The sequence below is a fragment of the Nannospalax galili genome, unplaced genomic scaffold (genome assembly GCF_000622305.1).
Source record: "Nannospalax galili isolate Female #2095 unplaced genomic scaffold, S.galili_v1.0 scaffold397, whole genome shotgun sequence".
NCBI lineage: Eukaryota > Metazoa > Chordata > Mammalia > Rodentia > Spalacidae > Nannospalax > Nannospalax galili.
This window is the reverse complement of record NW_008341879.1, coordinates 2005011-2019653: the sequence shown is the minus strand read 5'-3', so window position 1 is coordinate 2019653 and position 14643 is coordinate 2005011. Positions and strand designations below refer to the sequence as shown.

Here is a 14643-nt window from a genome sequence, read left to right as displayed (position 1 = left end):
TTTTGAAAAAGAGTAAAAATAAATTGGTTTATCTGGGCCAACTGTATGGTCTTAAACACCCAAAAGGAAAGTATAACCAAAAGTTAAAGGGATCAGTATAATTCTTTAAGAGTCCATGTGTATAGCTAAAGGCTACATAACAAGAAACAATGCCAGACAGGAAATACCTTCCTTTGAGTTATTGGCCAGGGTGGCCCAAAAGACTCCCAGACAGTAACCTAACATAGAACTGGGAAAATGAACAGCAGACCCCAATCTCATCTAAAGGAATATTGACAACTGTTTGCTGCTAGATGGAGAAGAGCTGATCTTCCTAAAACAAGGATCCCTAGATAGGCTGACTAGATTCAGCAGATGGAGAAGCACTAGGGAATGGCTAGGGGTGCCAACAACACAGTGGACAGTAACCAGGATGACAGAGTATATGGGCTCCAGTAGGGGGTAGGGGGAGGCTATGGGAGGGTACCATTTGGCAAGTGGGTATATAGATGAATAAGATTGTTTGGGATGTTCTATATGAAATACACGCACAAAAATAAATTAAAAAATGAGTTTTATTTTAATTGTAGAAAGAAGATCGATAGGGTCAGTGGCTTCAGTTGTTCACCTTGCAGATTATGAAGCCTCTTTTCCTATATTTAAGGAGTAAAGATGTCTCAGTTCATGTTCAGTGCATTTCTTTAAGTGCTCAGTGAGGTATCACAGTATTTTAGGAACACAGAAAATTTGTGGTTAAACACTTGGAAAATGTAGGCTTGGACAAATTATACCTTTGGAAATGGAGATCTTTTTTTAAAGGTCAAAAACTCATTCAATTTTATGTTTTACAGGGTTTATACTGAGTTCAAGATTGTATAAATGTATGAATTCAACTGTGAACATAAAAATTTATAGCCACTTTTGAAAGAGATATATCTTTGCTCTGGAAATTGGTATTGAATATGTTAAAGCTGAAATGAAATGCTTCTTCTAATCATGTGTTTATTAAATAAATTTTTTAATTTAAAATAACAAGTGCCCATGTTCTACAGCATACGTACCTTCCATAGATGAAATGAACTCAGTCTTGCCATCAGTATTTGTTGTTAATACACTGAAAAATTTCTTTAACTTTTCGTTTTGTGTAAAGTTCTAGGGTAGAAAATAGAACAAAGTGATTAATTCTGCAATTATTCAAAATGTATTAATTTCACTATGTAACTAATATGATACCTTCACAGAGAGACTCCATTTGTGAAAGTTTGCAGTCAGAGGTTCTAGTGCTAATGACACAATTAGTTCAACAGGAAAATTCTGGAACATTCTGCCCTTGAGTATATCTGAAATAATTTAAGCACAGAAAAATAACTTAAAAACCAGAAAAAAAGTCAAACCCACTGAAGTCACTTTTCTGCAGTCATTATTAGGATACAGTCAAGCAAAGCGCACTGTCTCCACAGAAGTGCTTGGAGTCAAGCCACAGTATGTGGAACAGGGACACAAATGCGGTACACTCCACTCTTAACTACTTTTCTTTAGATTTTAAAATGAATACCTACAAATATTTTGATAGGACACCTTATAGGTTAGCCACATGGAAGAGCAGAGAATCTTAACTCTAGTTCCTCAGACACCTCTGAAAAACAAACAAAAAAGCAAATTTCCAAGAATATATGTTTGTTTCATCAGGAAAGCATCTAAAATTTCCAACGGCATATAGGACTTCAAAGGAGACGGCATGGAGGGAAGACTGACCAAGGAGGATACATGAAAAAGTCATTTAGAAACCTACTACTCTGTAAGCCAACTTAAGAAATCTACATTAAGGGACTAGAGTGATGGCACAGCAGTTAAGAGTGCTTGCTGCTCCTCCAGAGGACTTGAGTTTGGTTCACTTATGATGGGTACTTTACAACTTGTAACTTGAGCTCTAAAGGATCTAACACTGTCCTCTGGCCTCAGCTTGCAACCCCTCCTACATATGTCATACACATGCACAAATATACATAGATAAAAATACATGTTTTTAAAAAACACATATAAAAGCTTAAAATGAATTAGAAGAAAATACCCTGTTTGGCTGGATAATTGCTGCTTCCAGAAGCCATTGTTTATTACACAAAAATCCCAGTGCGAGGTATGGGACACTTCCCTATGAATCAATGGTCAAGAAGGCCAATGAGGCTCCAAAGCAGTACAAGCTTCTACCACTCCTCTTGGCTACCCACCAGAACCAGATGGTAAGACCCTATTGCTGAAGACGACACTCAAGCTGGAGCGAAGGTGGAAGCTTCCTCCCTGTTGGTAGCTTGCATAGTGACACAAAGTGCTATGCAGACTGCTGGGGGAGAAAAGACAACAACAGTCTGACCCAGCCATGAGCCCTACAAACCACAATGCCAACCTTCCAAGCAAGAGGTATCTGCTGGTCTAACAGCTATGGGGTAATCCAGCTGCTCTCAGATTTGATTTGAGGGCCTCTTAACAGGAAAAATACATGCTTGGCACTATAAAACCCTGGGAAAGTCTTGGCCTTTGGGGATAACTCATAATGTTGTTGAGCTACACTGACACAGTAACAAACCACATTCTAAATACTTATATTTATACCTGCAGACAAATGCTACTCTTGTCCTTAATCAGAGAAGTTTCTCTGTGCAATGAATGACACATGGCTCCTCAAGGTGCCGTGAGTAAGTGACGTTTGAGTACTCAGCCCTAAACAGGGCATTTATACCATCCCCTCGAAGGCTCAGGGAACATGGTGGAAGAGGGAGCAGAAAGGATGTAAGAGTCAGAAGACATGAAGAAAGGCTGAGAAATGCTGTCTTCATAGCATGACATAGGCAGTGCAAACATGATCTCACAACAACTGAGGTTGCCTATATTTAGGCGTGCACAGGACTGGGCCTGTCAACAGTCAATCATGGATCAGGGAATAAACTGTGGGCCCCTTCCCCTCTCTGCTAAACCATTATCTACTGGAGGATTCGTGGGGAGAAACAGTCATTTTCTTCAGCTGTGTACAGAATGGTGAGCCCACTAGACTCCAATGGATAGTTCCAAAACCATAGTCACACAGAGTCATGGTTAAAAGTCAGTGGGTCACAAAACGAATTCAAAAAGACATACATGTGGGAAAAGGACTCAAGGAGGAGAGAGGATGAGAGAGGAGAGAGGGAGAGAGAAGATGGTGGGAGTGAGAGTAAACAGGAGTGTTGTATACATGGATGAAACTGTCAAAAATATAATCACTTTTTTAAAAGGTTGAATACACCAACTATGAAGAAACAAGCATTAATTAAGCCAAAAAAGTTTACTCCATATACAGATCAATGAAGCAGTATATCCTGGTGTCTCTTTGGTCAGGCAGATTCAAATTCCTGGGATGGAAAAATAATCACGATGAACTCAAGGCTGATTCAAGCTGTTCCAAACCAGGCATTTCATTCTTGCTAATGTTTCAATAGAACTCCAGCACTCTGAATAACTGTTTTGTTGTTTAAACGGGGCTTTTGTCACACACAACCAAATTACCCTGGTCTAAAATATATACTTCCCACCAGGTGCCTGCAGTGATTAAGTAAGATGATGAAAATGAGAGCTTTCTAAAGTATTGAGCATTCTTAAGACTCTCCCCAAATCCTACTGCAATAGTTGGTGGCACTTAATTGTGATGATTCAGAATCTGTCTGGAACTTGTTCTAGGTTTCTGACAAAGAGCTAAAACCACTGGGATTCCCTGAGTGATAGGGTATCTTTGTTATGCCAGTGAGGTAACTTACTGGTATACCCCTAGATTATTTTAGGATGGGGCTGAGTACTAGAAAAACTAATCTTGATTCCTGGGCTGGGACTTAGAGGCAGCCCAGCCTCTAGAAATGTAAGAGGGGCAGAGTGAATTCAGACAAGTGGCCAATGACTCAATCATGCCTGCAATGAAACTCCAATAAAAGTTATAGAACTCTAGAAACCCAAGCTCCTGGAAGCTCCTGGTTGGTGTACAAATACAAGTACTCTCTTGAGCTCTATGAACTGTTCTAGTGAATTATCAAACATGGGGGCCATGCCTTGGGTATTTCCACAGTTACAGCAGTTAGTAAGACCAGTGGAAGGCCTGGGGACAGGACTAGCACATGAGGTGGTGGTGTTGGGCACTATGCCCTTTAATTTGTGGGGTCTGTGATAAATCCAAGCATTCAGTGCCAGAATCAAACTGTAATACAACCCACTTGAGACTGAAACAACACATACAGCCAATGCTTCTTTGATAGCAACAATAGTGGATACTTCTAAGAGCTGCATTTAAAGTGCTACTCGTACAGGCTAGAAATCATCATGGTTAATCCTCAGCAAGAATTCTCAGGGTAGAAACTCTTGAAACAAGAAGTATGAGGCAAAGAGACATTAAATGATTCTCCAAGTTCAGCGACAAAGCTAAGACTCAAAGCCAGAACTTGTTTCTGAATTCTTAATCACACATGGTCATGAGACCACTAGAACCAATGCATTATCAAAATTCAAATTTCCTTATCATCTTTATAAATTATAAAAATTATTTTGAATTGATGTTATAGTATGTTTGGCTTTGATATGCACTATTCACTAATCCTATTAAGAAGGTTTTTTTAAAAAATATTTTATTTATTATTTTTATTTTATGTGTATGTGTGCATTGCCTGCACATAAGTGAGTGCACCCATGTGGTGCAATGCCACGAAGGTCAGAAGAGGATTTCGGATTCCCCTGGAATTGAAGTTAAGGACGGTTTGTAGCCACCATGTGGGTGCTGGGAATTGAACCCGGGTCCTCTGCAAGAGCAGTCAATGCTCTTAACCTCTGAGCCACCTCTCCAACCCCCAGAAGTATCTTTAAGAGTTGGCATATCCATACCATCAGTGAAGTTCAACGGCAATGACACTGAGACAGTGTCTGTGAGAGTCATCAAGCGCTCCCCACTAACGAGAACGGAGAGCTCCTCAAATCCAAGGCATGTTCCCCATACAGGAAAATAGTCTCCATCATCAAAACTCTTTGGGAAGATGAGAAAAGAGAATACTATGGTTACTCAAACTTAAAAACAATTATACATATTGCTTGTTATTACCACTAGGCACCTGAGTTATGCAGTTTCTACAGAATTCGCCACTTACTCTGTCTTCAGAAAGTTACCAGACAGGCTGAAAAAAGTGAGCTGTGGGTACAATATATGTATTGACCCAAAAGACTATGAAAGGCCATAGGGCATTTAGCTTAGCAAGTATCTCAATGCTAAAAGCAGTTATTTAGGCAGGTAAACACTGAAGGGAGGTCGGCAAGATACTAGTGCTAACTGGAAAGCTGCTGACACTATTTCAGGGGAGAAACGGAAGGGTCTAAGAAGTTGAGGTCAAAGTGCAGGCCAACATGAGCTGTTACACAGTGGTCAGAGGCTCTGTATGGTAAATGGATGTGGCCTAGGGTATGTGAGCTCAAGTTCGCTGAAGAAGCCACATCTGTGTTGAAGATTCTATGGACCGACTGACTAGAGCTTTAAGCCTGTGAAGACATATGATGTTGCAGATCAAGAACCAGGATTATCTTAGTCTCTTAACCTCTGTCTATCTTTAGTCTGTTTTAATAGCCATTGTTTTTCTACCAACCTCTGAATTTGATGTGACTTCTTTGTGATTACTAGGTAACTTTTGAAATGCACTGCTAAACTTAGCAAACTTCTAGCTTTCCACAACACTAAAGCTAGGAATGTTATAAGACAGTACTTGAAATCACAGAAAAGATTTTTCTACTGTACTATAGTCTATCTACCTGATGTCCCCATCAACTTGGTAAAGACATTTTTATAACTTTCTTTTGTTCTCTAAGTCTCCATGTTCATGCAACCTCTTCCACAGAGGAACATGTCATACAGGGAAACCAAATACTGTTTTCAGGTCATGGTCACTCATATTTGGCTCAGAATAAACTCCTTCTGATTCCCTTTTAAAGCAAGTGCTATGTTTTGTGTCAACAGGTGCTATGAAGAAAGGCGAAGTAGGAAGGAACCAGCGAAGAGGGAAAGCGTTATTTTATGAGATGACAACCAGGGGCTGGAGAGATGGCTCAGTGGTTTAAGAGCATGAGCTGAGAGGACCCAGGTTCGATTTCCAGCACACATACATGGTGGCTAACAACAATCCATAACTCAAGTTCCAGGGAATTCAACACCCTCTTCTGACCCCTGCAGGCTTTGAAGGACATAGGTGCATGTACATACATGCAAGCAAAACCCTCATACACATAAAATAAAAAAATTTTTAAAAATCTTTAAAGAAAAAAAAAAAAAGATGAGAATTGGTAACAATGACCAGGACATAATGAAAGGACAAGGAGGAGGCACTAGCACTGCTAAGCCACAAGGATGTGGTTCACACTCTGAAACCCCCCATTACAAGAAACAAAACCAAGAGGTTGGGGAGCAGGAGAGACTCAAAGGTTAAGGGCACTGGCTGCTCTTGCAGAGGACCCAGGTTCAGTTCCCAGCACCCACACAGCATCTAACAACCATCTGCAACTCCAGTTCCAGGGGATCCGACACTTCTTCCACAGGTACTGCACGCATGTATGCACTTACACACATGCTGGCCAAACACTCACACACATAAAATAAAAATAAAAGCACAACAGACAGGGGAGCAGACACTGAGTCCTGGAGAGCAGGCATCTAACAGTTAAGGGGATAAGGTTGGAAAAGTTGAAGGAACTGTGAAAGAAGCATGATACACTTTGAAAAGGAATCACCCTTATGGAAACAGACAAACCCCTTTGGGGTGATAAGCAACAGCAGATATTTACCTTTATGGCCTTGTTGTAAAATATTTTAGACACATGGGAATACTCTGAATGTGTTATGCTAGCACTTCCTCCAGGGAAAAGGATTCTGCAATGAAATGGATTGAAATATATTTCCCCCATACACAGAGAAAATAAACAGTCTTCATTTTAAACCAATTTTTCCTTATTTCATAAATAGTAAGATACATATACATGTAATATTTATGATCCTAGCCATTCAGAATCTACTGTGGTTAACACTTCAGTGCATACTCTTTTACGATCAAAATACATTTTATGAGCTGGGGATGGTGTGCACACCTTAAATCCCAGTACACAGGAGGCAGAGGCTGTCAGATCTCTGAGATAGTGAGCCCAGGCCAATCAGGGCTACATTCTGAGAACCTGTCTCAAACAAACACAGACACTGTATAAAATTCTCCAAGAATTAATAAAATTATTTATTCTAAAAGATTATTTAGGAGCTAAAGAAATGGCTCAGTGGCTGAGATCATTGACTGCTCTTGCAGAGGACCTGCGTTCAATTCCCAGCATCCACATAGTAGCTAACAACCATCCAGAGCTCCAGTTCCAGGGGACTCCGATGCCTACTTCTGACCTACTTGGGCACTGTCCAATACAGGTGTGCTTACCTACATACAAGTAATATACTCATATATACAAAATAAAAATAACGAAATACAGTAAAAGCTTCCTCAATGAACAAATTTATTTAAGCAAACACAATATGAACAAATCAGAGATGAAAGTCAATGGGAGAGAGCCCAAAGAATGCTTATAGTCAAATCAAAGCAACAAAATTCCAGGTGGGGCTGGATTTGAATTGCGGTAACCAGCAAGGCCAAACAAATGACTGTAAATCCATCACTATTTTAATTCACAGATAAACTACAAAGAACACATTAATCATGAAAATTACTTCAATTAGAATACAAGAATTTGCTTCCTCACTACAGTTCTGATATTCTTCAAAAATAAACACAGTATTAGAGAATACTGAAAAGGAATACAATTACCATTCTCAAAGGTCTTGGAAAATGGGGCTGAAGACATGGCTTAGCAGTTAAGAGCACTGGTTGTTCTTGCAAAAGACCCAGGTTCGAACCCCAGTACCCACATGGTGACTAACAACCATCAATAACTAGTTCCAGGGGCTCTGACACCCTCTTCTGACTTCCATGGGCACTGCATGACACAGATGCACTTACATAAATGCAGACAATACACTCATGCATATAAAATAAAAATAGTAAAATATTTTTTAAAGTCTTGGAAAATAAGAGTCACAAACATTTTTCTTTCACTCTTCTCCAAAATACGAAATACAGAAAAATATTTAACATGGTTTTATACCCGCTTTTTAAATGAACTTTAAATTTAAAACTTTTTAACACCCCTTGAAATAACTGAGGATATTTGAAAGAGGACTGGCCTCTTTGACCAACAGAAGTTGAACTAAGCCTATTAAAAGTCTAAAAATATTTAAATATGAATTTGAAATATCATACTTGAGACATTAAAATTTATTATTACATGGGTGTACGTTTGTATGATGTATGTGCACATGTGAATGTGTATGTCGTGTGTGTGTGTGTGTGTGTGTGTGTGTGTGTGTGTGTAAGGGCACACATATGGTCAGAGGACAACTTCGGGGGAGTCAGTTCTTAATTTCCACTGTGGGTTCTAGGGCTCAAACTCAGGTGTCAGGCTTGTGTGGCAAGCATTTTAACCTACTGGGCCATCTCCCCTGACACCAAGCCTATTTTTCATTCAAGAAATATATCTTGCTTCTTCTAGGATCAGGCTTGGTACTAGCTTGGAAAATAAATATTTTCCGTTGTCCAAAAAGTCACAGTCACTGGGCATGGTGGCGCACACCTTAATCCCAGAACTTGGGAGGCAGAAGCAGGCAGACCTCTGTGAGTTCAAGGCCAACCTGGTCTACATAGTGAGTTCCAGGCCAGCTGGGGCTACAAGGAGACCCTGCCTCAAAAAGAGAGAGAGAGAGAGAGAGAGAGAGAGAGAGAGAGAGAGAGAGAGAGAGAAAGAGAGAGCGCAAAAGTCAGTGTATAACGGAAAAGGTTAAATACCTACATGCTAAAACAGCTGCCATAAAGCCACAGTTGAAAACCCTGAGTAACTTAGGGAGACCCATTAGGACGTCTCTGTCCATTAATTCAGTATTTAAAGAGCTGCCTCTGACCAAATCTGGTATATGTAAACTAGTTATTTTATACAAAGAGACCTCCCAAATGACAGTCTCTTAAGGCAGGCTCTGTACTTCATCTGGTGGGTATTCTCCCACAAAGCACTGTGGAGTCCACTTCATAACAGGAACTCATTACAAGTGATTTTTTCTGTTTCCATTCAAAAACAATAAATTACTGCCCGTGGTTTTCCCCAGTTCAGAGCCCAGTTTTCAGTGCCTATGCTACAGAGAAAGTGCAAGCTCCATAGAAAGCTGGTGTCATGCAAGGATATAGGGGAGACGATAAGAAAAAAACTCTCTGGTCACTTTAAGAACCATTGCTGGTTTGCTTCCGTAAGGACATATCGGGAGTCTGAACAAGCTGGCTACAAAACCATTTACTCTAGTCTATGTGACTACTACTTAGGATTTCTTCCTGAACAAGAATGCCATAGAGAAGCAGACTAGAGCGATAAAGTGATTCAGGAAGCATATTTGCGGGCTTCTTTCATTATATTTTGGCCAGATCTTATTTATCTGCAGTCCTTATTAAAATACTTCAAAATTACCAGGTATGGTAAATGTTTTACTAAACTGACCTGAGTTCATACTAAATATTTACTGACCGAAACTGAACTATGGCAAATAATTTTTTGGAGCACTACTTCTTTTTAAAAGGTAGTACATGAACATGGTTTTTAAAAGTAAAATAGCAGCTGGGCATGATGGCACATGCCTTTAATCCCAGCACTTGGAGGGGGCAGAAGCAGGCAGACCTCTGTGAGTTCAAGGCTGGCCTGTTCTACATAATGAGTTCCAGGCCAGCTGGGGCTACAGAGAGACCCTGTCTCAAAAAAGACCAAAAAATAAAATTTAAAAAAAAAAAAAAAAAGGAGCCAGGTGTGGTGGCACATGACTGTAGTCCCAGCATTTGTGAGGCAGAGGCAAGCAGATCTCTGTGAGTTCAAGGCCAGCCTGGTCTACATAGTGAGTTCCAGGACAGCTGGGGCAACAGGGAGACCCTGCTTCAAAAAGACAGGAAAAAAAAAAAGGGTAAAATAGCAACAACTACTAAAAAAAGACACATTTCTACACCCTATTCTTACTATTAAAATCTATTGTGCTGATTTTGGTAGATATACAGTGCACAACTCCTGAGGCCCATCTTAAAACAACAGCAAACAAGAATACCATATGAACCAGTCTGTGCCTTGCTTTCAACACATATTTGAAGAACTCAATGCTAGACTCCAGCCTCTGCTCAGGCCACAGTATCTGCAACAGACCTTCGGATTCCCTGACACTGACAAGCAGCCTCCTGAGACACAGACCCAGTGTCAGGGCTTCTCACCTGGGAATTGAGTTAACATCAAAGGAGTTTTGATGATCCTGGCACTACTGGCACACTCACACCCTGTTCCCTACTTCCCTGCCTCCTGCCTGGGAATCAGCCTGGCTCCAGACTCCTGCTGGGAAACCAGCCCCATCTTCAAAAGTCAGGGGAATTTCACTTCTGCCACATGGGCTCTGACCCTTTTCAGAGATATTGCCATGCTGTTTGTGTCTCTGGAGCTGGGACCTGAACTCTCCTTGGAGCCCCCATCATGCTGTGACCCAGACTGTCACCATGTCTGTCTGTCTGTCCACAGCATTAATAACTCTCCTAATAAACTCCTTAGACCCCAGTGTCTTCTTGAACCACCCGCCCCATCAAAAACCTAACAAAACTGTTCAAAAACAATGGAGATCCAGCAGCATCTATAAGCATCTTCATTTTTAAAATCCTGCACCATATTCTATTACACACACATGATCTACTCCATTGAACTAATTCCTACCTATCTACCTACTGAGTAACTTCAAAACTTGGTACTTTAAAAAAAAAGTAGTATATGAACATAATTCTTAGAAGTAAAAAAAGATTCAGGCCTATGTTTAGGCCTGAGTCTTTACACAAGGAAGATAATGTTATTTGCAAAATAAAATTTCCATTCAAGTTTCCAGGTCAAAGACTGTATTTCTAATTCCAATACTCACTGCAGGATTGTACCCAAAAGACTAATTTCTACTTTTACTTAGGAGGTATGAGAATACCTGTTTCCTCCTACCCTCCTCATACAATATTAATAAAGCCTCTGATCTCTGTCAACCTGGTTTTTAATTTCTATAATTAACTGTACTCCCTTAAATTAAGAATAAAAGAGGACTTTTTTTTTGGAGCTGAGGACCGAACCCAGGGCCTTGCACTTGCTAGGCAAGCGCTCTACCACTGAGCTAAATCCCCAACCCAATATTTTTCATATGATTAGAAGCTCATTTCTGTGAATTAATCAGTCCTATATTTTATGGTGAAGCCAGACAACTTTTTTTCTAAGTTCTATTCAAGTGATCTCAGAAAGACAACCAATCAGTATACTCAGACATAGGACTTGGAAGTCTACTAAGTAAGCAGTATGTCCTGTCACTCAAAGTGGCTTTGAAGTATTTCAGCATTAAATGAAAAAGATTAAGTTTTTAAAAAATGGTGTATCTTTTATGCAGTAATTATGTATTTCCTAACTTTCTTCCTACTATTTCTTACCAGAACTAGGGATTGAAGGGCCTTATGCAAGCCAGGTCAACCACCTGGCTACTCTCCTATTTTGAGACAAGTTTTCACTAACTAGTCTCCCTTATCCTCCAGAGAGCTGGAATTAATAGCTTGAACCACCAGGCCAACCTCCACCTCCCACCATTTACAGGATTCCTGCATCTCCCATCAAAACATTTCCTACAAAGGAACTCAGAAAATTAATGTCATATAACTGCTAGATAATTCTATAGAAACATAATATTTATCCATACAGACACAATACACTGTATTAAACGAACAAAAACATACAATATCAAGCCAACTTACCCATTAATAGATTTGAAAAGTTCTGCATACTCTGTACGTGTAAGATCAACCCTGAAAACAATAAAAACAGTTTATAAAATCCATTTCTGAAGAAAAAAGTTAACTTACAAATGAAATAAGCACATTAATTTTTTTCTAATATTTTATTTATTATTTTATGTGTATGAGTTTATTGCCTGCATGTACCTGAGTGCACCCGTGTCCTGCAATGCCGCAGAGGTCAGAAGAGGGCTTCGTATTCCCCCAAAACTGAAGTTAAGGATGGTTTGCAACTGCCATGAGCAGTCAGTGCTCTTAACCACTGAACCATCTCTCCAGCCCCATGCACATTAATTTTTAAAAGTTAATAAAAAATAAGTTTTTTGAGGTACTACAGACTGAACTCAGTGCCTCACATGAGCAAAGCAAGCACTCTACCACCAAGCCTAAATGTTAGACAATATTACATCTTTACTTTCCTATAGGTAGTGTTTCCAGACTACATGAAAGCCATATAATTATACCATGTTAGGCTAATCCAACAGGTAATGTGTTTTTCTGGGGTCTTAAGAAACTAATATTGCAAAGTAGATGATAATATGGCCCAAACTGGATGCCAGTATATCCTGTTAGCCAAGAAATGCTAGAATATTCAGTAGTTTTATATAAAGGCTAAACTTAATAGGCTGTATGGGCTGAAGAGATGCTCAGTCATTAAGAGCTCTTGCAAAGGACCCAAGCTCAGGTCCCAATACCCATGTCAGGCAGCTCATAGCTGCCTGTAATTCCAACTCCAAGAGATCTAATGCTCTCTTCTGGCATCTGAGGGCACCTGCATATATGTGGCATGCACACACACACACACACACACACACACACACGCACACACACGCACACACACAAATAAAAATAACTGTTTTTAATGAGTTTATTTTGGCTCACAGATCTTGAGGCCCAAGGCTGAGGGGCCACATCTGGCGATAGAAAAATAAAAAAATTTAAAGCATTACTATCACATTTATCTTTTTTTAATATATTTTTATTCGTTATTTTTATTTTATGTGTATGAGTGTATTTCCTGCATGTATGTGAGTGCACCCATGTCGTGCAATGCCGCAGAGGTCAGAAGAGGGCTTTGGATTCCCCTGGAACTGGAGTTAGGGATGGTTTGGAGCCGCCATGTGGGTGCTGGGAATCAAACATGGGTCCTCTGCAAGAGCAGTCAGTGCTCTTAACCACTGAGCCATCTCTCTGGCCCCATCACATCTATCTTAAGTACAAACAGCTCCAGAGAATAAAAACAGTGTGAATGCCAACTTCATCCCACCCCCACCACCCAGCTGCAAAGGTTTCACTACTGTACTTGAAATCCAGACAATTCAGATGTAAGGGTCCACTACTGACAGACCCCTGGGGACTGGCTCAATTATTCTGAAGCACCCTCCAACAAGCACCCTTAAGGATTTCCTAACAATCACCATGCTAGTGATGATTTTATCCCCTTACTCCAGAGAAAACCTGCAGGGACTAATCTATGACAACTGGCTACAACCTTAATTAAGTTCCAGTGCAATGATTGCTCTTCTAAAAATTTAATTAAAGAGGGTGTTGAAATTCCTGTAAGAACTCTCCTATAGTTTGCAATCTTCTGTTTCTACAACACAATAGTAAAGCATGCATACCTTCTTAACCCCAATAAAAGACATGCAATCAGACAACCTGCCAGCCTCTCTCCTGGGAGCCCTCTGGGCCTGGTCCCGCCCTCACCTCCCTGTTTCCCTGGGCTGCACAACATGCCAGCCTCTTTCCTGGACACCAGGACTGACCTCTCTGCCCGGAACCACCACTTTTTCTTGATCTTTTGCATCCAGATGAACCCAGTTCCTTCTCTTGGTCCCCAGGAGCCCTCTGAGCCTGGTCCCACCTCACCTTCCTCTGCTTCCCTGGGCTGCACAACCTGCCAGCCTCTTTTCTGGACACCGGGGCTGACCACTCAGCCTGGAACCACCACTGCTTCCTGATCCTTTGCATCTAGACTAACCCAGTTCCTTCTCACCTTCCCCAGGAGCCCTATGGGCCTGGTCCCACCCTCACCTCCCTCTGTTTCCCTAGGCTGCACAACCCGCCATCCTTTTTCCTGGGTAAGTCCATCAGTGCCCACTGGGCCTTGACTCCCACAGCCTCGATTCCTGCAGCCTCATTCACGCCTCCAGCTCCCCAACCCCTGTCTCTCCTCCTAGCCTGGGTACTGGCCCATTTCTTGTCTTGGCACCCCAGACACCAGGGCTGACCTCTCTAATTAGAGCCACCACTGCCTCCTGATACTGTACATCCAGACCAACCCAGTTCCTCCCTGCAGTCGCCAGGAGCCCTTGGGGCCTCTTCCCACCCCCACCTCCCTTTGCATCCCTGGGTGGCATGACCACCAGCTGCCTGAGACCAGCATCTTTCCTGGGCCCTGCTCCCAGGCCAATCCAATCCTCAAATTCCTGAGAACATCTTTCCTGGAGGGATCCAGACCTTAGGAGAAAGCTGGAGAGCATCTGATCCTCATCTGACTTGGAACACTGTGGGAACTCCTGAAGACAAAAGAAATTCAGCCACTCCAATATAAAATCAAAAGAGAGAACCAGAAGCTTAGACAACCAGCTTTTCATGCCCAAAAAGTAAACCACAAAGGCTCATAAAGTTTATAAAAAGAAACTGACCTAAACGTGAAGGCTTGAGTCTCACACAAGAATCACAAACTACAAAAGAAACTGACATG

At 41.1% G+C, this 14643-nt stretch overlaps 1 protein-coding gene across 2 annotated transcripts in view; it reads right to left on the bottom strand.

Moving 5' to 3' along the window:
• Ggh (gamma-glutamyl hydrolase) overlaps positions 1 to 14643 on the bottom strand; it is a 47144-nt gene that overhangs the window by 17360 nt on the left and 15141 nt on the right. For both annotated transcript variants that reach the window (XM_008837584.3, XM_029565640.1), the window contains exons 3-7: positions 11898 to 11948; positions 6811 to 6895; positions 4873 to 5011; positions 1213 to 1319; positions 1041 to 1131 (exon numbers count right to left, since the gene is read on the bottom strand). In XM_008837584.3, the coding sequence (XP_008835806.1) occupies positions 1041 to 1131; positions 1213 to 1319; positions 4873 to 5011; positions 6811 to 6895; positions 11898 to 11948 (473 nt within the window). The remainder of the gene's footprint in view (positions 1 to 1040; positions 1132 to 1212; positions 1320 to 4872; positions 5012 to 6810; positions 6896 to 11897; positions 11949 to 14643) is intronic.